Here is a 24,167-nt window from a genome sequence, read left to right on the forward strand (position 1 = left end):
CAGCGTAAAAAATGTGACCAATTTACAACGTGACGCATCTAGGGAGATGCGTCGCATTATAAAGCCCTGCGTCACACATGCGTCGGGTGTAACGTATGCAGGGTGTGCGTTCCAACAGCACAAAAGCCTTGTAAAAGTCACGCAATGAAATCTACAAGATTTCACTGCGTCATTTCTAGGATGCCACTGCATCAAAACTTTACACCTGCTTGAAGCAGGCGTACAGAGTGACGCAGTGTGGAGGCAATAGGCCTCAAAATGCATTGCTGGAGTTGCGTTGTGCTTGCGACACAACTCCAGCAAAGCGTGACTTTTGCCCCAACAGATGCGTCGGAATTTCTGACTCATCTGTCAATCCTTGCGCCATGGTGAGCTGTATTGTAAATATAGAATCCACTGTAACAGTGTCTAGGTGCTGGAATTAAATTGTTATTTTTGCTATAAGAACCACATTTACAAATATGGTGGCCTTAGTAATATATTTCACGCTCTTTTCTGTATTTAGAATTTTTTTTTTTTTTAACATTCATCGCAAGTCTTTTTTGAAGGGCAACTTATTTTCCATATATACATTTTATGATGATGATGATGATTAAAGATACCAAATGGTGACATTCAAATGAAAAGAAAATAAGAAAATACCATTGTGAGGTAGACCCGTCCTTCAATGTAAAAACAACCAGCGGAATTCCCTTTCATAAATCAACCATCTCTTCCCCCCCCCCCCCCCCCCAATCCAGCTGGGTCAACGTGTTTCGAACCCTTCGCAATTTCTTGGGTTCTCCTCCTGATACTGTATTGTAAATATGGCGCATCCATGGTGGTGCAGGGAAAGTGACACATCTGTACAGATGTGTCACTTTCTTGTAAATCTGCCCCTACATTTTTAGGTAATCCGGTTCCCAAAGATTCTGGGACTTTGGAATGTCACTTGCTATATATTTTACCCTCTTACTGCAGTGTCTTAGGAATGTGGCCTACCTCAAAAACCAATGTATTGTGCTATCGACTCATTGATGGAAATTCCTTAAGAATTTGATTCTGTCTCTTCCATAATTGCAGCACACGTTTCCTTTAACACTGAGTGGTGGTAATAAATAATGACAGTCTCAGTTCAATAATGAATGTCTTACATGTGGATACAGCCCTTGTTTTGGAATCCTCATTGTCCACATTCTTAGAGCATTTGTGATCAGTTCTTGGTCTTCTCCTTTTTTCAGTTGAAATGGGACTATTTACAGCTTTTTTTCCATCTATCAGGAGTAACTCATTCCGTTTTTCTCCAGTCCACCTTTCAGTATTGCTTAAAGTCAAGTGGATCACTTGATCTCCTTCCTTGGTTGATAAGATGCGAACAGCTATCCTTTCAGCCTGCCAAGCTGGGCAGGACAATATTCAATAGCTTGTTTTCTAACACTCAAGATGCTAAATTCGAGCCCAAACTTTGTTAGTAAATTTAATACCAAACATGTCATGTCACCTTTCATTGGCATCAGTCTATCAAGCAATATCTCCCTGTTCACTACAGGCTATTCCTCTTCTTTCCAAATGATGAGGGGATGCTTGAGTAAGCGTGTCTTCTGTCCAGTGTCTCATTTGTTCCCTCCTGCACCCTCACTATTTTCATTTTACCTTGCAGGGCGACAATGCTGAGGTGGAACTGGTCAAGGGCTCATGTGTTAAGGTCACTCCCGATGATGCCTTCAAAGACAAGTGTGATGACAAGGTCATCTGGGTGGACTACAAGAACATCTGTAAGGTGGTCACAGTTGGTGGCAGGATCTTCGTGGATGATGGACTCATATCACTGCTCGTCAAGGAAATTGGTAATTGCTGGGTGAAGGGCAAAGTATACAATTTATGGGCCACAGATATGACTGGTGAGGAGCATGGATATTACCACAGTCCAACACAAATGTGACAGTGATGTAGAGTGATCTAGATTTCTTACTGTCCTTGACTGATATTCAATCTCATTGATTGATTGATATCCATTGTCACATGTAATCGATATCCATTGCCACGTATGATCCATTTCCATAACTGCCACTGATTGATATTCATTGCAAACCTTGATCAATGTTCTTTCTCGTACGAGGGTAAAAAACCATTGCCACCTATGGTAAATGTTCATTGAAAATCATTGGCTAATTGATCAATGCCCATTGCCACCTGCGAGTAAAAATCATTGCCACCGGTGATTGATGCCCATGGCCCCCTGTGATTGATGCCACCATTGATTGCCCAGTGCCATTATTGATTGCCCATTGCCACCAGTGACCATTGCCACCAGTGACCATTGCCCATTGCCACCGGTGACCATTGCCACCGGTGACCAGTGACCATTGCCACCAGTGACTGATGCCCATTGTCACCAGTAACACTAGTGACCTATGGTCATCGCTACTAATGACCGAAGGCCATCTCCATCAGTGACCGACGTCCATCGGCCACATGTGATTGCCACCTTTGAAGTTCCTTCACATCAAAATCCTTTGCCACCTGTGATCCAGTATCCTTTGCCACCTGTGATCAATATTTATTGTTCTCAGTCATTGGCTCATGTTCACTCATCAGTGACCGACATCCATCGGCCACATGTGATTGCCACCTTTGAGGTTCCTTCACATCAATATCCTTTGCCACCTGTGATCAATATTTATTGTTCTCAGTCATTGGCTCATGTTCACTTGGTTCAACCCATAAGATCCATAATGTAAAGCCAGAAGATTTAATCTCTCAGCGCTGCAAATAATGTACTTTTTATATAACTCTTCGTATCGCACTTATTTACCAGTAAAAATAATTGTTTTGCCACATTAATCTTTTCTGGATTCACATGCTGTGCGTTATTCCGCAATCTAATGGTTTGGTCCGGAATTCTTATTTTTCCATAGTCCTTTTTCTATTTTTAGGGTACCGATGGATCCCTCATTTGCTGTTTTCTGTGACGTTCAAGGCCCTCCCCAGAAAGCTCACACTCTTGGTAGCCATCTTCAGATTTTTTTTTTCCGCCATTGGGTCTGGATGCCTTGCTGAGGGCTCTCCCAAGTCGTGGAAAAACAAAACGTTTGAAAGAAGTTTATTGGAAAAATTCGGAAGATCACTAAAGAGGTACTGGGAAGATTCCTGTTGTGAAAGGAAGTTTTTCCTTGACGTTTAGAAAATGTCCAGACAGGGGACTCTCTCCACATGATGGAAAATACTCCTTTTCAGTTCTGCCCAAAATGTCATCATAAGTTCGCGCAGAAAGATCAACATCAGGTGTGTAACCTCTGTCTGCCACTTGCCCATCAAAATGACGACTGTAAGGCCTGTGCAGGGTTCAACTTGGAGATGCTGATGGCAAGAGAGAAGCAGAGACTGGCACTCTATGCCATGCAGGAACAGAGGCAGACACCATCCTTAAGACACATTGGTCTGTTGAGCGGTGATGACAAAAAACATCGTCAAGGGGTGACCTCTCGACCAAGGACGAGAGATCCTAGGTAACTCCGAAAAAACATTAGTTGCCAGAGTCCAAAGCAGAAAGGGCAACCTTGATGTTGAAAATCAGTGAGTGAAGGCAAACCCAGAGAATAAGAAACCCTCAGACCCCTCGACCGGGAAACCGCAAGAGGCACGTCTCCCAAAAATACTACTTTGTTAAAGGATGTTAAAAATGTAGTCCTTTGCACGTTGAAAAGGGATCTCATGAAGAGTCAACGTGCTCGATGATGACACATCATTGAAAGATTCCTCGACTTCAAAAAGAAAATGTATGTTGAGGCATGACCCCAAATAACGCTCAGCAAAGATGAAGAAGAAAATGCGGCTCCTCGAAGCGGAAATGGCCGCGTCCATGCAGAAAAAATATTTCGACACTTCTCTTAAGGAATTTCAAATTGCCTAGAAGAACAGGGTGAGAAGGAGGTAGAGGAATTTGACCCTCTAATGACACCTGAGCCTCAGGAAGAGGAGGAGCAATCCTACAAAGAAGAGCAAGAAGGCTTGGGAGTGTTTCAGGGCTCCGAAGACTCTAAATATGTTAAGACTCAATGGCATGGCATCGAGACAGATTCCCCTGAAGAAGGAATAGACTGTTTACCGTTGAGGCCTTCGCATCCGGATGACATTGCAATGTACAGTCAAATCAAAAAAAGGCTGCAGATAGTCTGGAGTTCAGCTGGAAGAAGAGGGGACACAATGTTTCCTCATAGAGACTTTAATACCATCACAAACAAGGAACCAGTTTCTCCCAGTGTACTAGATCAGAAAAGGAAGGCATTCAAGGAGCCTGCTGCACACGGAGCGGTAAAATCCAAGGGCTGAGAAAAAACATAAGCACTCTTTAAAATACTCTGTATACATTAAAGGAACGGTGCCGGCTGACCATCACTTCCTTGGCTTGGAAGACAGCCAATATCCCATCACCGTCGGGCTACCCCAGACAAGGAGAGTAAAAAGATGGATCTGATGGGCAGAATGTTCGAGAGGAGGACAGACAGCCAATGCATATAGCAAACTCCAACACCCTCCTTAATAGGTTTGCATACTAATATTGGGAAGAGATGGCATAGCTCATGATACACCTACCAGAGCAATATAGGCAAGCCAAGCTGAGGAAGGTAAAAATATTGTGAACACGTTTGGCATTAGACGCAGCAGACACTGCAAGTTGTCAAATGATGGCAGAAACAGCGTTAAAACACCACTCTTGGCTGCGAATCTCCGGATTCAAACCGGAGGTGCAAGGTGACCAATCTTAATACACCTTTCAGTGGGGAACAGGTTTTTAGGCACTGTGGATGAAATGCTGCAACAGCTATAAAAAAAAAGACCACTAAATGGCACAATCAATGGGAGCATTGCAATTTAGGGGAACCTACAGAGAGGTGCTACATCATTACACAGGCCTACAGGAAGATGCATTTCCAGATTAACACGGCTCATCCGGGCTTCCAAGATACCAGTTTAAGGCAATCAACGGCATCCTCACAACACTATCAATACCAGCAGTAAGGACTCCATTCCTTTCAGGGACCATCACATTGGAGGGTAAAGCCTCACAGGGGGAGCCACTACCCCATCAAATAAATGACTTGGTCTATTTAGGCAGCCTCTCACGCAGCACCAGTGGGAGGCAGAATAAAAGTACTTCCTTTAGAAGTGGAGGAAGATCACGTCAGACACCTGAATATTAAACGTTGTAAAACTTGTATATTGCTTAGAACTGGCCATGAGACCACAAGCAAAGGGACTAAAGAAAAAGGTCTATTCAGATGAGACCGCATCACGTCTACTCAAAGAGGTATAGGAATTGATGGAAAAAAAGGTACTAGAAAAGTTGCTCAGAGAAGAGACCGGAAAAGTAAATTACTCCACTTATTTACTAATATAGACAGATCTCTATGCCAGAACCTAGACCTCCAGTTCATTATACCAGTTTACAAAAGCACATAGATTCAAGATGACAGACTTACAGGAGGTCATACTACAGTTGCATTAAGGGATTACATTGCAACTATAGATTTAAAAGATGCTTACTTGTACATACCAATAAATCCAAAACACAAGAAATACTTGCGATTTGTGGTGGACAAGACTTGTTATTAATTCAGAGCGCTGGCCTTCGGGATAAAATCCGCTCCAACAGTATTTATGAAGTGTCTAGCAGCACTGGCCAGGGATACATATTTATCCCTATCCGGGCAATTGGTGAGACTCCCGCACCAACTACAAGACACGTATACAAGAGGGGATGAGGACAGTCCTCACACTAGGACTCTATAAATATAGAAAAATCGTCACCAAATCGAGAGCAAGGTAAACTGTTCCTAGGAGCAAAATCAGTTTGATCCTAGCAAAAGTAAATCCCAGCAAAAAGACAATAGTGCCCCTACAAAAAAACCTCCTTTACTAGAAGGGTCTACCTCTAACAGGGAGGACTTTAGGGGAACATGTTGGAGTAGATGGGCCTCCTGCATCCCTTTCATTCCATTTGTGAGATTACTTATGAGACCAATTCAGGAATGGCTTCAAAACCAATGGTCACAGGCAACATGGAGTTGGGAAGATCTACTGGTTGTCACGCAGAAACTACAGGAGGACATGGTGTGGTGAACCGATCACTTATAACAGTAGGAAGGACATTTGCACAAATGACTCCAACAGTAACCATTCAACAGAAGTCTATCATATGGGGTGGGGAGCTCACAGGGCCTCGCTCGACGTCAGAGGGGTCTGGAAGGGACAAGATTCAGTCCAGCATATCAATGTCTCGCACTAAAGACCGTGTTCCTAGCCTTAAAAGCCTTTCAAAAGAACTGTTGGGGAGAACAATATTAATCCAACCAGACCAAACCGCTACAATGTGGTACATCAACAAGCAGGGAGGGGACTCCATTTTTTACCCTATGGAGGCTAGCCAAAATGTAGAAGCGGACCAATTGAGTAGACAAGCATCATGCTTCCACGAATGGGAACTCAACCAAGTGGTACTTAAACAGATATTTGGGAGTTGTTGAACTCCAGAGGTAGACCTATTCGCAACCCCAAAGAACGCAAAATGCCAAAACTTTGCATCCAGACAGCCACTCCACCAATCCCTGGGGAATGCTGTCGCTAGACTGATCAGAGATATTTGCATACGCCTTTACTCTGATACCACCGAACCGTGATCAAAAAATGCAGACGGAGCTAAATTACTCTAACGCTAATTGCTCCTCAGTGTGTGAGGCAAATGTTGTTTTCGGAACTAATAGAAATGGGGCTGGGCAGCATTCTGAGATGGTCAAGACAACAAGGCCTACTGACAATTGGAGAGGGGAGGGTTCTACACCCAGAACCAGAGTCTGGCAGCCTGGTTCCTGAAGACTAGAATTCAGATATCTGGGCCTTTCGGAGAACATAAAGGCGGTTTTCAGTGAAGCAAGAAAGTCAACACTAAAGAGTTACATAGCCAGATGGAAGAGATGATCATTGTAGTATAGGAAAATGGGCTTATTATGAAAAAAACTAAAGACGCAACTGTGCTAAAATATCTTGCCTACTGGATTGCAAGCTGACGTATGCATCCTTAAAAGCACATGTAGCTGCAATTGTATCCTACACATGGGGGTCATATAGGAATACATTTCTTCACAATACAAGTAATAAAGCATTATTTAGAGGGATCAAAGAATTGCACCACCAAGACGAATACCCGCGCGCGCACACATGAATTTAAATGTAGTGCTAACTCCACTAATTAAGGCACCTCTGAGCCTTTACACAAGGCCACATTAAAACTGCTCTCACTGAAGACCGTATTTCTGGTGGCTAGAACATCACTTTGCAGGGTGAGTGAAATACTTGCACTCACAATTCAAGAACCATATTTACTGGTCCTAACTGACGAATAGTCATGAAAGCCGATCCACAGTTCTTACCAAAGGTGATTTATCACTTCCACATAAATCAAACAATACAAATTCCAAGCTTTTTCCAAAAGCCAAAGAATCAAGCGGAGAAATGATTACGTACGCTGGATGCAAGACCAGCGATAATGTTCCACCTGTCGGTTCCAGGGCTCGGTCAGTAAAAGGGCATCTATCACTCATGTTCATGTTTATGCCAACTCTCAGTCCTATGCTTCCAGATGTGTAGTGGCGGAGTGTCCCATTATAGGACCTCCTACAACTAACATGGGCAAGAGGCCTTTTACCCCCAAGCGAGGATGGAGTAGCTTACTTTGTAATGTAAGGTCTCTCCCTAAGCATTCAACAGAAGTTTAGGATCTCCTTTCCTCAGAGCAGCCTGACCTTGGGTTTTTGACCGAAACTTGGCTGAAGCCCCACTCTGTTCCCTCTATTACCCTCGCATTGCCTGAAGGTTACAAGCTTACCCGAATGGATAGACAAAATAAAATGGGGGGCGGAATCGCCATAGCATATAGAGACACCACTAAGGTCACTATGCTGGAACAACGTAGTGACCCTACAATGGAAGTCATGGTATTTCGTATAGATCTCTCACTCCATTCTAGCTGGAAGGGGGCTCTCGTCTATCGACCCCCTGGTCCTTTAACCGGATTCTCTCTTAAACTGACGGAGCTAATTGCTCCTCACGTGATCGCGAGCAATCATTTTTTGCTGCTGGGAGACTTTAATATTCACAGTGAGAATGCTTCCAATGCTGACGCTGCGACTGTTGTTGGATCTAGCTATGCTAGGTCTCAACAAGCGTAATGATGGACCTACGCATTCAGCCGGGCACACCTTGGACATTATTTTTTCAAACTCCCCCCATGTCCTCTGCGTGCCTTTACTGTGGACAGACCATGCGTCAGTTACATTTTTCATCCAGGTTCCTAAAAAGTCAGTTGCCATTAATCCCGTTATATACCACTCTCGGAGGCAATGGAAGCGAGTTACCCTGGACAGTTTCCAAGCTTCTTTTGTAGACCCTCAGGTCTCAGAATCCGAGAACATAGAGGAGGCTCTGACCAGGTAAAATCTGGAAGTTTCTAGTGCTATTGACCAGCTAGTGCCTCTAAAATCCGTGCCTAGCATTCAAAGGCGCACCCAGAACGCAATGTTTTCCCCTATGCTTCGTGCCCAAAAACGAATCTGCAGGAAACACGAAAAGCTGTGGCGTCTCACTCGTAATAAGGAAGATAGAGACAGGTTTTATGCTTCACAGGCCGATTATCATGGGAAAATCAGAGCAGCCCACAAAGCCTTTATAGCACTTGTTAGATCAGGCCCAAAATGTCCCTAAAGTGCTATACCGTGTCCTACAGTCCTTTACAAATCCTAAAGCATGTGAAACACTAGAGGCTCCCACACAAAAATTATGTGATGACATCGGAACCTTTTTTACACAAAAAATTGAGCTTATTTATGACAAAATAAATGTGTCAGAAAGACCCATTGTAACCAACATGCCACTCGATACTCCTTTGCAATTAGCCACTCAGCTGCTGAAAAGTTTTCCCCTGGTCACGCAGGCAGAGGTAGAATTACTGATGCGTACCGTGAAATCAGGATCACCTCAAGACAACTTTCTGGCAAAGATCACGGCTTCTCTTGCCTGTCATCTGTCATCCTCCATAACCCATCACCTCAATCTTTCCCATAGAAAGGTCCGTGTTCCTTTGGAATGGAAAGCAGCACAGGTGATGCCCGTTCGTAAGCACACAAGGCCCTATTGGCTGAGCTCTCTAATTTTTGCCCTATCTCCCTACTCCCCTTCCTGAGCAAGATACTGGAGAAGCATATAGACACTCATCTCTCCAAGCATGTCGAACAGACGGGTAGTCTTGATCCTTCTCAATCAGGTTTTCGACCAAAGTACAGCACAGAACCCTGACCCAGGCACTTATTTTAAGTCGCCTGGGTTATTGTAATGGCCTGCTGGTTTCTGCAAATGAGGCTGCCCTTGATACACTACAGGTGGTTCAAAACACGGCAGCCCGCTTGATCCTCAATGCCCCCCCGAGAACCGCTTCCTGGCCCCTGTTTTATCAGCTTCACTCTCTCCCCATACGAGAACGAGTGCAGTTCAAAGTTTGCTGTACAATATTTAAGGCTTTGTCTGGGTTCGGTCCTGCCTACTTTACTGATAAGTTCACTTCATATGCCCCTCGGAGGTTTCTCCGCTCTGGATCTAAATCCTTATTAGAGGTACCCAGGATTAAAGGAGCAAGACAGGGTGGGAAGGCCCTCTCTTATCTGGGTCCTCACTACTGGAACAAGCTCCCCTTACAATTAAGACAGTGTACCGATTATTTATACTTTAGGAAGCAGCTTAAGACCTTTCTTTTTTGTTTTTGATCTTTAGCAGATAGTTCTTTGTATTTCTCTCACTTGAAACCCGTCCAGTTAGCGCAGAGATACCCCTCCGGGGGTCGATTCTGGCACTTTATAAATAAATTAAAAAAAAAAAATAATAATAATGTAATGTACTATAGTAATGCAACAAAGACCAGCAGGAAAACAAAGTAACTATTTGTTTCCTTTGCAGACAACAATGTTGGAAAACCAGTAACTAAAGGCATTCTTGCCAGATGGATCTCGCAAACAGTTAAATTTTGTCACACAAGTGCAAGGGAAAAACTAAACTGCCCCAAAAGTACACACACGGAAGAAAGGAGCAGCCATTTCCTTTCTAGCAAACATACCCTTACAGAACATCTGTATGGCAGCTACGTGGTTATCAATACACACGTTCACAAAGCTTCACTGTGTAGACATCCAAATGAACAAGGAATCTCAAGACTGTCTTAAAACATCTGTTTAGAAATCTCATCTTCCACCCGTCCTCTGAAATTGACAAAACTGCTGCAAAATCTGTGCATGGCATGTGAATCCAGAAACGTTTCACACTGCACAGCGAAATGGTTTCTTACCTGTAGGAGTAGTTTTGCAGCTTGAAGATTTTTCTGGATTCAAGTGATCCACCCACCTCCACCAAGAAGATGAGAAGAAAACCGACCAAAAAAAAATCCGAAGAAGACTGAGTGGGTGCTTCCAGAGGAGGGCATACGTCACAGGAAACTCCTAAATGGGAGATCTGATTCCCAACAACAAAAAACAAGGATTGGCATAGCCAATAGGTCTCGCCTTTGGACCTTGTAAGTAAAAAAACAAAAAACAAAACTGAAGCAGAAAAGACTTCACATTTACTTCGTATTTAGGGTGTAGAAAATGTAAGCGTGAAGTCCTACACCACTTTTTTTTTTTTTTAACTTACAAGGTCCTAAAGTCGACACCTATTGGCTATGCCAATGCTTGTGTTTTATACCGGGTAGAGGCCAGAAAAAGTGGGTATCTGTGACATTATGCTCATGACACCTCACTAAAGTTTATGCTGATAAACCAATTTGAAGCTTCTCTTGAAGACAATTTGTACTCACTGCAACCCACAGCGAGAATTCCACCAGATTCCTCCCATTCCAACATGCGTGTTGAGGCTTTGCCTCTGGTGTCACAGCTGAGGCTCAATGATCCCGTCCAGTGTTCGATCCAGCTTCGACCACAGGAGACATAAGTAGATGTGAAGAGACGTTATTGTAAGTACAACACCGTCCGCCTCTGTCACAGCGTCACCTCCTCTTGTCTCTGTCAGACTCAGGCAGGAGCCTCTCCGAGCACTCGCGACCACCGATAATCTATCTACATCGGAAGGTGCGAGGGAAAAGGTAGGGCGATGAAACCACCTGTCATGGGGGGGGGCAGAAAGTGGTGATAAGGAAGAGTGGCTTCCCTCGAATGGAAGATACAACAGAAGGGCTGGAAACCAAGCCGGCACTTATAAGGCAGTCACTTATAATAAACCGCTGCTTCTGGACAGCCAGCAATGCTGGGGATGGGAGGCAGGCGGCGTCTCGCAGAGGCAGTTACATCGGAACAAACTCTGTCAACTGTGAGCGGAATGGGGCTTCTCACTGGGTAAACTGGGCAAGCGTAAAAAACGAAGGCTTACGTTATTTGAAACACTGTTTATAATATTCACTGTCCACACAGACAAGCCGCGCAAAACAAATGTACATTTTTTGGGAACAAACTACGAAGGCATCCCCAACTACTCGGAAACAAACAAATAAAAGCTTTAGTAACAACACGACATAAGAAGAAAACGGAACATGTAGGTGGCGGAATAAATCACACTTAATAGATTGTGCTTCTGATGGGCTGATACGGCGAGGCGTATTAGTCTGAAAGACCAAAAACCGGGGAAGAGGTTGTGAGAGGGGGAGCAGGAGGTGAGCCCGCGAGTGGTGCGCGGCTTGGTATAACAGTCTTCACTTTTCAAGCACTGCACTCGTGGCGCGCTGCTGCTCGCTCTCGCATGGTGGATGCCGCCACAAGCATGAGCCCATTGCTTGAAAAGTGAAGACTGATGGCTAAAGGCCCTCCTAGAGCAGCGCATGCGTGCTGCCTAGGCAAGACCTAATGAAAAAGGACTACAAATAAAATCTGAGAATTCCAGACTCAACCACTAGGTGGCGGAATAATGCACAGCATGTGAATACAGAACATTCTTCAAGCTGCAAAACTACTCCTATAGGTGAGAAACCATTTAATTGTTACTGATGTCCAATATAATGGTACTCCTTTTACTGTAAAGATGGTAGGCTAAGTCAGCCTTGCCACCAGTTTTAACCTGTCCTTGCAGAAAACTGCTTGTTGGGTCTCGCTGGTAATGCATCCGAAGGATGCATGTGTCCAGCTGGAGACGTATAGTTATCTGTTACGGGGGAAGGACGGACAAGAGGGTGGTACGAGCTTTTGCCTGGATTTGTGTGCGCGAACGCGCACGTCGCGTCCCGCGCCGTACACATGCGCGCGCATACAGACAGACACTCGCTCACACACACACCCCTCCCCCACAGTCACAAACACGCACTCCAAGACACATACACACACGCACGCACGCACACATACATACACAGCCCCCCCCCCCCCGCCGCTCGGCAACCCACTCACCGGCTTCCTTGGTGCGGCGGCTCTCCTCAGCTGCAGGGCCGGCAGCAGGACTCTTCTTCCCTCCTTCGGCACCGGGGCGCAGGGTAGGCTCCTGCCTGCTCCGGTGCTCCAAACAATCGCGGCTCTTCCGTGGGAGGCGGGGTAGGCTCCCGCCCTCCTACTTCCTGTTTCCGGTTGTCGCGCTGGCCTGCCTGACTTCCTGGTCGCAGGCCGGCTGAGTGACGAGGAGCGTACTCTGGTTTTCCTGTGCAGCACTCATGAGACTCTCTTTAAATATCAGTCCCTGGGAAAGGAACCGCTCTAATTTCAGTAATGATTACATCTATAAGAGATCTGTTTGCGACTTGGGTAGAACCGGACTCTTTGGTAATGTGCAAGTTGTGAAGGCCTGACAGTTACTTCTAAGTAGAGGGAGAGCGAGCTGTGACTGGCAAGCAGTCTGACGCAGGGGACCGTTGATTCTTTTTACTTTTTTAAATAAAGTATTGCTGGGCATGTGTGATTTGCAAGCCAGCAAGATGGCTACGTTTTGTTTTCTCTGCTCCGTCGATGGCATTGGCATCTAATGATCTAATTCAGGGCTTTTATTTGTCCCTTAATTGCATATATACTGTCCGATGCCCAAGAAGCATCCAAGCAGCAGCTCACTAACTTAAAGGCTCTAAGACCAGGCTTAGAAATCCTCACCGTAAAGTTGTACGGCTCAACGCCCGCCCTGAAACAAGTCTTACAACGTGCAGTCCGCTCTCTAACTGCCATTGCGGATAATGTGATAAGGCAATATAGCCGTACTGCACGGTGTGCGCCGTACTGCACGGTGTGCTGTGGGCATGGTTCGATCCTGTCTTTTCTGCCCGCCTGCCACGGCCATTCAGAAAGGCTTGCCTGCTTCTTTAAAGCCCTGAGCATTTTGCTAGGACTCTGCCCTAACCAGGAAGGCGCAACACCAGGCTGGTAAATTCTTTGCACTAATTTAACTGAGGAGGAAGGGGGCATAAAACTGAATCAATGGTCGTAACTTTGCAGAAATCTAATCATAACGTAGTAGTCCATCTTATGATGTGTAGTACTCTATTCAGAGAGACTGAGGAAGTGTAACCAAATACCACAGACGAGTGGTGGAAAGGTCGTGAGGAACTGGACTACTATGTCTTGCGTATATAGAATGATTGCCCTGTTTCAAAGTATATTAGTGAGGAGGCTGCAGTTGCTGTCAAACAGATAATGGTCAAACATATCCAGCTCTAAACATTTTGGTATTTAAGCCAATGCTGTGGAAAGGGATGGACTCCAGGAGATAACTGGTCTCCCTCTGCAGTGGGAGGCGAGTTAGTTATTACATGAAATTGGAAGACGGTATAGGCAACAAAGGTGATATGTGGCATCTGAGACAATATAGAAATGGCCTGTTGATGGCACAGACAGTTTCTTGGCTGTAAGGCAGCCCCCTGTAACTTACAAGGAGAGACAAGATATTGAAGTGACATGTCCCATTAGACAACGCTAAGGCTATTTGACTTAAGACACCTCTCTGGACGGTACTAATAGGAAGGTTGAAGCTGTTGAGCCATCAAAGTGGTAACCGGAGAAGTTTTTAAGTTTCTCACTCTTGGATGAGGGCGATTGGAGAGGGTTTACTTTTAGCTGAATTTTGGGTCGGATAGAGAAAGTGGGTGGAAAAAGGTGATATTCTGCTAATAGTGTTTTTGAATTATGGATCGTGCTCCAATGCATCATGCCACTACCAAAATATCAATGCTTTGTACCGCTTTCTGTGATCCAAGAAGTGCAAAAAAAAAGGAATTCTTTTGTTTTAAATGATACAAGACCAAAGTTCCTTTTTGGGTCTCGCCGGTAATGCATCCGAAGGATGCATGTGTCCAGCTGGAGACGTATAGTTATCGGTCTGGGGGGGAAGGAGAGACAAGAGGGTGGTACGAGCTTTTTTCCTGGATTTGTGTGCGCGAACGCGCACGTTCCATCCTGCGCCGCGCCGCGCACTTCCCTCCCATACTCCCAGCAAGTCAGCCTAACGCGCATGCATGCATGCAGGCAGACAGACAGACAGACAGACAGACAGACAGACAGACAGACAGACAGACAGACAGACACACACACACACACACCCCCTCCCCCCCCCCCCCCCCCCCCCCCCCACACCAAGGCGAAGCCCCACTCACCGGCTTCCGGGGCGCAGGGTAGGCTCCGGTGCTCCAAACAATCGCGGCTCTTCCGTGGGAGGCGGGGTAGGCTCCCGCCCTCCTACTTCCTGTTTCCGGTTGTCCCGGCCTGCCTGACTTCCTGGTCGCAGGCCGGCGGCGCGAGCTCTGGACGGACTGCAGCACGCGCTCTAGCGAAGATTTCCCTGCCCTCGCAGTTGTTGTAAGGTAAGAGAAAACTGCAACGAATGCTTCACTTGGCTCCCTAATGCTTCTAAGCACTGTTCTGTTTTTGTGAAATACATTGTCTGGAAGGACGTTGTCTTTCCTCACAGAATCAATCTGTGCAACCATTCAACAACAACTGGTTCAAATATACGCTATCAATGTTTCAAGCTTTATTGCAAATGTCACAAAAAGATGTTAATATTTCACTTCTGTTCTTGGATTTTCGTCACAATAAAATACACTGAACATAATTTCACAAAAGTTCTTTAGAAAAGTTTAATCTATTTCCATTATAAATTACAATAACTTTTATTTAAGTATTAGTTATTTAAAAAAATTAAACGCCATTGTTATTTGTAATATCAATACATCGAAGTCATGTAAATACAAAACATATTGCATTACAAATGCTATAGGTATCACATTTGCGAAAGATATAACTATTGGCATTGTAAATGACAAAGCTATTAATTTAGCTATTTAAAAAAAAAAAAACATAAATAAAAACTTTGCCATTTACAATACCAATAGCTCAAACTTTCCTAATGCGAGACCTATTGCATTGCAAATGCTTGTTTTTAGAATGAGCCTACAACTCGATGAGCGGTCATTTTGGCCAGTGGTACATGCAGACCATTTCAATACAGCTGTGTTTTGCACAATATTTTGTAATATTAAATTGACTTCTTTGTATAGAGCATAGAGATAGCTAATAGGATACAACAGCCAATTATGTGACCTCTTTAGCTTACCACAAAGTATTTGAAGGTTTCTTGGTAGTTGCTTTGCACAAGTTATTCTGCATAGCGATTGAGGTCCATTCTATTTGTCATTGTGTGATGCTCGAAGGTACATTGAAAAGCCCTCTCTGAAGCTATCATTTGGATTGTAATTTTTTTCTTATACACTCCATACATTTATTCCTATTTTTTTAGGTCCCAATTACTGCTTGACCGAGGTGGAGAATGGCGGGGTACTGTGCAGCAGGAAGGGGGTGAACCTGCCTGGTGCTGAGGTGGACCTTCCAGCTCTGTCTGAACGGGATATCACAGATCTTCATTTTGGCCTCAAACAGGGGGTGGATATGGTTTTTGCATCCTTCATTCGCAAAGCGCAGGATGTCTTGTCAATCAGGAAAGTGCTTGGTGAGCAGGGCAAGAACATCCGGATCATTAGCAAGATTGAGAACCACGAGGGAGTGAGAAAGTAAGCAGACTTCAGTTCTGGTCTTTGCAAATCCAGTTTAATGTCTCCTTCTCCATCCAGTGCTATGTATTTACCAAATGTGGTGTATTATTTCTCTCACCTTTGCGGTCTCTTCTCTCACCGTTCTATTGACAATTACTTTAAAATGTGGCATCATTACTTCTTCTTATTCAATTATGGGGTCTCCATCCGGTTGTCCTTCCCCACCACCTTGCTATGGTTCCTTCCCCACCCGCCACAAGCTGCCATTGTCTTCCCAGTGTGTTGATTTTACACCCCCCCCCCCCCCGCCCCGACTGATTCTCCTAATTCCTCTCAACCCCAATGTGGTGTCCTTCCCATGCTAGCCTGGCAGCAGTCTTTCACAGCATGCAAAAATGACTACTTTTTTTTAAAGTATCTTTATTTGCATTTTTTTATATATACAATATCAAACACAGAGGAGGTAGAGTTCTGCCAACATCCTGGAACACTGCTAGCATTTCCATGTATACATTCGTACAATATACAAATTTGTCAGCTCAGGCTCAGTTGACCGGTTAAGGGAAATCATTGTTACAATATTAATACGCAGTAGTTCTCTTGTGATTATTGTGGGCAGCAGATGTAAGTACATTAGAATGACTGTATAAGATCCTAATCCTGCCCGATGTAGTAGTTTGTCCATTTGCCCATCTGGCTTTTCCTCTTCCTTTAAAGCCTCATTGTGCCTGCCATGAATGCAGTTTGATGCACATGTAACACAATAGTCAACCAAACAACAAAAGAAAAAACATCAGTCCGTAACGCCTGAGTCATTTCAAGCAAGTGATGTAAGCTGCTCACTGTGTTTATGGCTAAGTGTTTATCTCCCATCTCTTCCTCACGGTGCTGGGGAAGATGTGTTGGCGGGCCCCTCTCTCCACCTTATATATTACTCCCATCTGCTCCAGCCCTGCCCACTCCTTAGTTTGACTTATCCTGAACCTGTGTTGTGGTGTGTTTGAGTGTCCGTCTGAGTCCGGTCATACTGTAGTTTGTGAGGGCTTGCTCTTGGTTTCCCTGTCTGTAAGCTTCAGCTCCGCAAGCATTACATCCCAGTATTGCACAATGGGATATTTACGTAGACCAACTATTTCCTCCCTGTGGAAGTACGTGCTTTCTGCCTGCTCCCACACCACCAGTGAATTTTTCCAACTATTAACCCCTTCAATGCGGCGCACGTTCAGCAGACGTCGCGTGCACTACCTCGGTAGTGCTGTGCACGTCCGCTGAACGTTCCGGCCCCGCCCGCGCAATAGAACGTTCCGCACCAGCGCGGAACGTTCGGCGCAGCGGAGGAGTTAAGGACAGGGGGGTTTCGGTTCCACCTTTTAGTGACTAGCCTCTTGGCAACTCTGAGTCCTAGGTCTGTAAACCTAGAGGTGACCTTGTGCTTCTTTGATCTGGGGTAGAAGCCCAATATACATGCCTCCCATGTTTGCAGTGAGGGTCCATCAGTGCATGACACAAGTATCGTTATTCCCTGCCAGTATGTTTGTAGAGAAGGACACGCCCATAACATGTGTATAAGATCTGCGTTTGTCTGCAGGCAGCGGGGCATGCTGAGGTAGACATGGAAATATTTGTTCAATTTACCTGGGGCTAGGTACGCCCTAAGTGTAATATACGTTTGTATGAGTCTGAATTTGAAGTTTCTATGTGTTTGCATCGGGTTTGCCAAGATCCTGACCATTTGTGATCTGTCCATGGACTCCTGTCTGCCTCCCACTTTGTGCGCAAGGCTACCATAGGTTGTGTTGTATGGAATACCGCATTCACCAGCGTATTATGTGCAATCCATTGCCCATGACATGCAGATATTGAATCAAGAGATGCATGTCCGGTTTGGTGTAAATGTCCCCCCTACCCAAGCCGATGAGTATGTTCTTGTGATAGTTATACAGCAAGAACTGGCCTGCTGGCAAATCGTATTCCTCGGACAATCTATCAAAGGTTATCAGGGTGCCTTCAGCATACAGGTCGCCCAGTGTGTGTAGCTCAGCAGCGTGCCAGTGTGTGAGCACTCTGGCAGAGGAGTCTGTCCTTCTTCTGGGCGTTCCCAGCAGTGGAGCAGTGGAGCGTAAGGGACTGTATTTGTGGTAAGATAAAAACTACTTCTAGCAGCGATGGTCAAGAGCTAGGCAGGCCTGTGGCGGACTAGGAGAATGGGTGATACGGTGTAACAGAAGATAGACTTGAGATTGGGACAGTGGCGGTAGCTATGTGGGCGCGTCGTTTAGATTTAGTCCTGTGAACCATTTCGTCACCTATTGCAATTGTGCTGCCAGGTTGTACAGCTCCATGTTAGGCACTGCCATCACGATAAGGCCCTGGTCAGGTTTCCCTCCAAGATATCTGCGGGGTCCTGGTATACAAAAATGCCTAGGTATCTAAAAGTGGATGGCTGCCAGTGGAGGGGAAAGTTGTTTGTTCTCAAATTTGGATGGGGCGTCTCTCCCTTGAAGGGGTACAGGCATTACTTGGCCCAGTTTACCTTGAGGCCCGACATATTCTCGAATTTCAGTAGCGTCCGCTATGGTGGTGGGTATATAGTGAAGGTCCCTAAGGTATAGCAGAACATCTGCGTAGAGGGCGACCGCCTGCGAACCACCTCCCAGCTAGATGCCCCAATTCCCCACCCCCATTGCGAAGCTTTGCCGCCAGCAAAAGTGGGGGCAGGGGACAGCACTGTGTGGTGCCTCTATAGACATGTATGCTCTCTATCAGACTGCCTGTTCGCACCCGGACCGTGGGCCGCATGTAAAGTAGTCCAATCATGTTGAGGAATGTGTCTCCCAACCCATACCCGCATAGCACTTCAAAGAGGTAGGGCCTTTCAGGTGAGTCAAAGGCCTTTTCCAGGAATAGTCAGGTTTCTGTGGCTTAGTGTTGCATCTTGAAAAATCTGCGGATATTTTTCACTGTGCTCCGGGTGGGGATGAAACCGTTTTGGTCTGCATGAACCAAGGTCCGTAACAACTGGGCCAATCTCGCTGCGATTATTAATGCTAGGACCTTATTGTCCCTATTAAGACACACCAGCGGTCTATACGACCCCAGCAATTCTGGATCTCTGCCAGGCTTTGGGAGTGAGGGAGAGATCCGGAGCTCCTCGTTTTGCGTGGCTGAGCGCAGGGAGTCTGCTAATGCGGTGTTGTATACCCTTTTAAGTTGCAGCGCCGGTCTGCGTAAGCCTTGTAAAATTCCGCGGGTGCACCATCTGGGCCTGGGGTTTTGCTGGTGGCTAGGGTCTGTATGCCTGCCTGGATTTCATCCAGGAGTATGGGATCATCAAGTTCGAGCCCCTGTTCGGGCATTATGTGTGATGGGGTGGTGTCTGCTAGGTACCTGCAAATTTCTTCAGTCTTGACTGAGACTGAAGATTTGTATAGCATGGTGTAGTGTGTTGTAAATTCGTGGTGGCTGTCCTTCTGTGGATATAGTAGTATTGAGCCTTGTGTTGAACGGAGTGATGTAACTGGTGAAAGTATGTCGTTCTGCCGAATAAGCCACACCAGGAGCCTGCCAGCTTTCTCGCCCGTGTTGTGTGCGTGCAGAGTGTGTGGCATAATTAAGGCAGCAACGCCTCTCTAGCAACTGTGCTGTTTCCCACTTGCACTTTTTGTAGTTTCCTAGTTTTTGGTGGATTGCATCCCTGTCCCTGTAGTTTAATACACATAATAGGAATGGTCGTGGGTTGGCACCTGGAGGCGAAGGTCTGTTCGGCACCCTGTGTGCACGTTCAACGACAAAGTGGTGCGAGAGTGTTCCCTCTGGTAGCAGATCGCGGATCCAGTTCTCTGTGTAGGCAATTGTCTTTTCCTTCTTCACCCTCCGGAAGCCCCACTACGTGCACATTGTTCCTCTTTTATCGTCCTTCGGCGTCTTCAACTCGATTCTCAAGGAAGTCAACCCAGGCTGTGAGGTCCTTTAGATGTTTTTCAGCGGCCTTCGCCTGTGGGGAGATTTCCGCCATTGTGACTTCCATCACAGATGTCCTGTCTGCAAGATTACGGTGTTCCACATGCAAGAGATTTGTCAATCGCTACCTTGTCAATCTTGCGCGGGTTAGGGGGAGGTTGAGTCGGTGGACCTCCAGTCCTTGGACGGCCTCTGTGCGACATATGGCGCACACAGGACGTGTGGCAGAAACCGCCTGCCTAATCTAGTGTTGTAATGGCTAGACGTCTCCGTGTTTTAATCCTGTGCCCAATTGCTAGACCTTTTTATGCCGCATTTCTGGGTGGGTATCTTGGTAGGGAGTAGTCCTGGATACGGAAGCTCTGTCCATAGTGCACGTTACTGCACCACCCCCATAGCGACTGTTCTGCCCACTGGGCTCGGGTCTGTGAAAAAGCGTGTTACACCCTTTCTGCAGCGTTTGTCCAAGGGCAAGTTATTTAGGCAATATTTAGTCTGTTGTGGCCCGGCACCCACAGGACCGCGGCCAGCCCCAGTGACTTTGTCTCCCCCCTCCGCTCCGGTTCGTTATAAGGGCTGAATGTGTGTGCCATATCCCGCAACACGTTTACCTCAAAACGCCAGTGCGGCCCATCGAGCGCCGTCTGTGATCGAGGTCACCTCTTATGCTGCCACGTCCGCGCTGCCAGGGTATCTACTCACAGAAGGGATCCCTGTCGGCTGGTCCGTGCAGTCTTTCCGTCGTGGCGGGGTGTCCTCTGTTGCGGTGCCCCCTCCGCTTAACTTGTGGGTTGGCAGTTACCTGCGCTCCTTCTCCAGAACCCCGGCTGTCGCTGGAGATGTACCCTCAGTGAGGGGGGGCGAGGAGGGTGTCCTGGCTGTGGCGCACTCGCGCTTCGTGTGGCACAGTCTCCGAAGTGTGGTGCAGCCACGAAGTTGCGCTCCGTTCACTGCCGCTGTAGGCCTCACCGCCGCTGCACAATCGCTTCTCAGTTTCTCCTCACCTCTGTGTCCCTAAAGTTCAGGGGATGTCCCGGGTCTAGTTGGGGTTTGGTAGAGCTGTTTAGCGGCCCCAGTAGTGCATTGAGACGGATTATTATACGGATTAAGGGGGAATAAGCAGCTGAGCTCTAGCAGAGCATGTCCGGCTTAATCGTCTGCTTAGTCATGCCCCTATGCAAAAATTACTTCATTGATATTCCATCTGAAGTCATTACACCGCTGGTAATTTTACCTTACATTGTGAGTACTTTACTTTACAAGCGATAATATCTTGGAACTAAGTTAATATCGATACATTTAATAAATGAATAATTTAAATTCACTTAAACTATTTTAATGAATAGATTTAGAATAGTTTATTTAACATTGAAAGAACTATTATATTAGATGTTTTTTTTTTTTTCAAATAAAAAAAATGTATGTAATCAAGCCTTTAATTTTTCACATGCATATCACATTCACGATTAAATGTAAAATGTTAATACAATTCTTTTTAATCTAATCTGCTACAGTCAAGAAGGTTCTCAAGTATGTTAAACCTTGTATTGGTTTGCTTATGTGTAAGGCATAAGTTTGTGCATCAGTATATGTATGAGTATTTTTAATATATGTATATGTATATATGAGGTATGTTTAGTTCCCAAAGCCGGCAAGTGCAGCACAGGCAGCCACACGAACAAGCAGGAACCAGCGAGACCCAAGAAGGTGCAAATTTTTCTTTATTTAGAGTTTAGCCCAGCACCAGTCCGCCATGACGCGTTTCGGCTAGAGATAGCCTTGATCACATGTCAGCGTCAAGGAGGCTGACCACCCATTTAAAGTGCAAGAGTGCCATCACATGTCATAGAAAACAAAGAAATACTATTGTTTCCAAAGAGTCTTGAAAATACATTGCAGCTTAAATGCCAATGTTCGCACATAGAATATACACAGCAATAAATCGTGATAAAATAACAGTAAAATACATATTACAAACACAATTTATAAAACCTCAGTAATCAAGTATAATTATTAGAATTCATGGCAACGACTAGAAAAACTTCTAAAATGAATATAAAAGTTAAGAGCCTAATAAATATTTATAAATAGTAATATTATTGCCTTAAAAATCCAAAAACCACAGTTATATATACAAATTGAGACAAATAACTGCGAAAGTTGTGTAAGAACATATCTGCAAATCCGTGTTGTCATGGATTCAGTAACTTGAGTGGATATTGAGCCCATGTGAGCTTTATACTGACTCTGAGGTAAAAGTACAGGCTGTTATGTGCAAATACGCATAATTAGTGCAAAAACATGTCATATGGCAATAAAGTGCTACCAAAAAGAAGTGCAAAATAGTTAAATCATGGATCTATAAAAGATCATTTACAAGATTTAGGTCAAAGAGGGTCCAGGATGCATGTTGAGATATCATTCCTCTAGTCTAAATACAATATATACAGGGCAATCACAGTACTGATAAGAAAGTGCAATGTGCATACCAGAAAGTAACCAAAATTGCTACAGATAGGTGTGGCAATCCTCCCCAATGTTGAGCCCTTGCGGTGACTTGGTATCAAGTGATATGATATAACGGGTCTCTAGCTTACGAAGCAAAGACTCTGTCACCTCCCCTCCTCTGGGGAGGAACACAATCTATCACATAGTACTTCAGCAATGAGGCGTCTTTCCCATGAGTTTTTTCAAAGTGCCTGGCTACTGGGTAAGCCACATCTGCATTGGTGATAGCACGCAGATGTTGTAGAATTCGCTTGTGGACTTGTACTGCCCACATATCTAAGCCCACAAGGGCACTCTAAAACATAAACAGCAAACTCAGATTTGCAGTTTAGTTTTTGCTTGATTTTAATTGGGAATGGGGAAAGTGGTGTACTAACCTCTTTTTTGCTGATGCCATGTTTACAGGCTTTACAGGTGGAACACCTAATGAATCCCTTGCTGTCATCTAACCATGAACCTGTGGATACCTCAGGGCTGCTCGAAACCAAGCTGTCTTGCATAGACCGTGCTTTGCGGTATGTAATGCTGGGGTACTTGGGCATGGCAGGGCCAATAACAGGATCACTGGCTATTAAGGACCAGTTATCCTTAATGATTTTATGGATACATTTGTGCTGGTTACTGTATCCTATAATCAACCTGGTCTCCTCACATGGTCTATGGACAGGTGGCTGCTGTCGTGCCACTCCTGAGCCCAGGAGTGCAGATCTGTCCATTTTATTAGCTCTGTGTGGCACTGTCTAGGGTTCCAGGTTTATAACCCCTCTGGAGAAATCTAGCCCTACAGTGAGATTGAGCCAGGCGACACTCCTCTTCACTGCTGCAAATTCTCCTGATGCAGAGCATCTCCCCATAGGGGATACTCCGTATCAAGTGTGCTGGATGGTAACTACCAGCGTGCAGCAGTGTGTTGCCCGCTGTTGGCTTCCGGTATAGCTTGGTGTGGAGGCTACCGTCCTGGACAAAGATTTCCACATCCAGGAACACAATGGAATGCGTACTGACGTTGCTAGTGAATTGAATATTGAGATTGTTGACATTCAACTCTTGTATAAACTCACTTACTTCACTCTCAGTACCATCCCAAACTAGGAACAGATCGTCAATGTACCTAAACCAGAGTTTCACCTTGGTGTTCATGGTGGCAGTGTATTTCTTCATGAGGACCTGCTCCTCCCAGTACCCCATATGTAAGCAGGCGTAACTGGGAGAAAAGCAGGCCCCCATTGCCACCCCCCTGGTCTGCAAGAATAGCTGGTTGGCAAATAGGAAAACATTATTTTCTAAACATATGGAGATCATGTCTAATAACATTTTCGAATGTTTCTGAAAACAAGCTTCTCTTTTCCCAAGAAAATGTTGAGTAGCTTTGAAACCATCTTGATGGAATATGCTGGTGTATAATGAAGTAACGTCCATGGACACCAGAATATAATTGGAATTCCATCTGAAATCAATGAGTCTCCTAAGTAGATCACTGGTGTCAAGGATAAAGGAAGGCAAGCCTTTTACATAGTCTTGTAAGAAGAAATCGATGTACTTGCTCATGTTCTCCAACAGGCTGTTGCATGCAGAGATGATGGGCCTGCCAGGAGGCTGATGGTAGTCCTTGTGCACTTTCGGAATGAAATAAATTACAGGGGTAACCGGATGATCCTTCTTTAGAAATTTGTAC

General features: G+C 45.3%; 1 protein-coding gene across 3 annotated transcripts in view; it reads left to right on the forward strand.

Moving 5' to 3' along the window:
• Positions 1-24,167, forward strand: part of PKLR (pyruvate kinase L/R) — an 86,133-nt gene that overhangs the window by 29,759 nt on the left and 32,207 nt on the right. For all 3 annotated transcript variants that reach the window (XM_078670015.1, XM_078670016.1, XM_078670014.1), the window contains exons 5-6: positions 1,640-1,826; positions 15,772-16,042. In XM_078670015.1, coding sequence (XP_078526141.1) covers positions 1,640-1,826; positions 15,772-16,042 — 458 coding nt within the window. The remainder of the gene's footprint in view (positions 1-1,639; positions 1,827-15,771; positions 16,043-24,167) is intronic.

This window comes from Lissotriton helveticus, chromosome 12 (genome assembly GCF_964261635.1).
Source record: "Lissotriton helveticus chromosome 12, aLisHel1.1, whole genome shotgun sequence".
In the NCBI taxonomy this organism is placed as follows: Eukaryota; Metazoa; Chordata; class Amphibia; order Caudata; family Salamandridae; genus Lissotriton; species Lissotriton helveticus.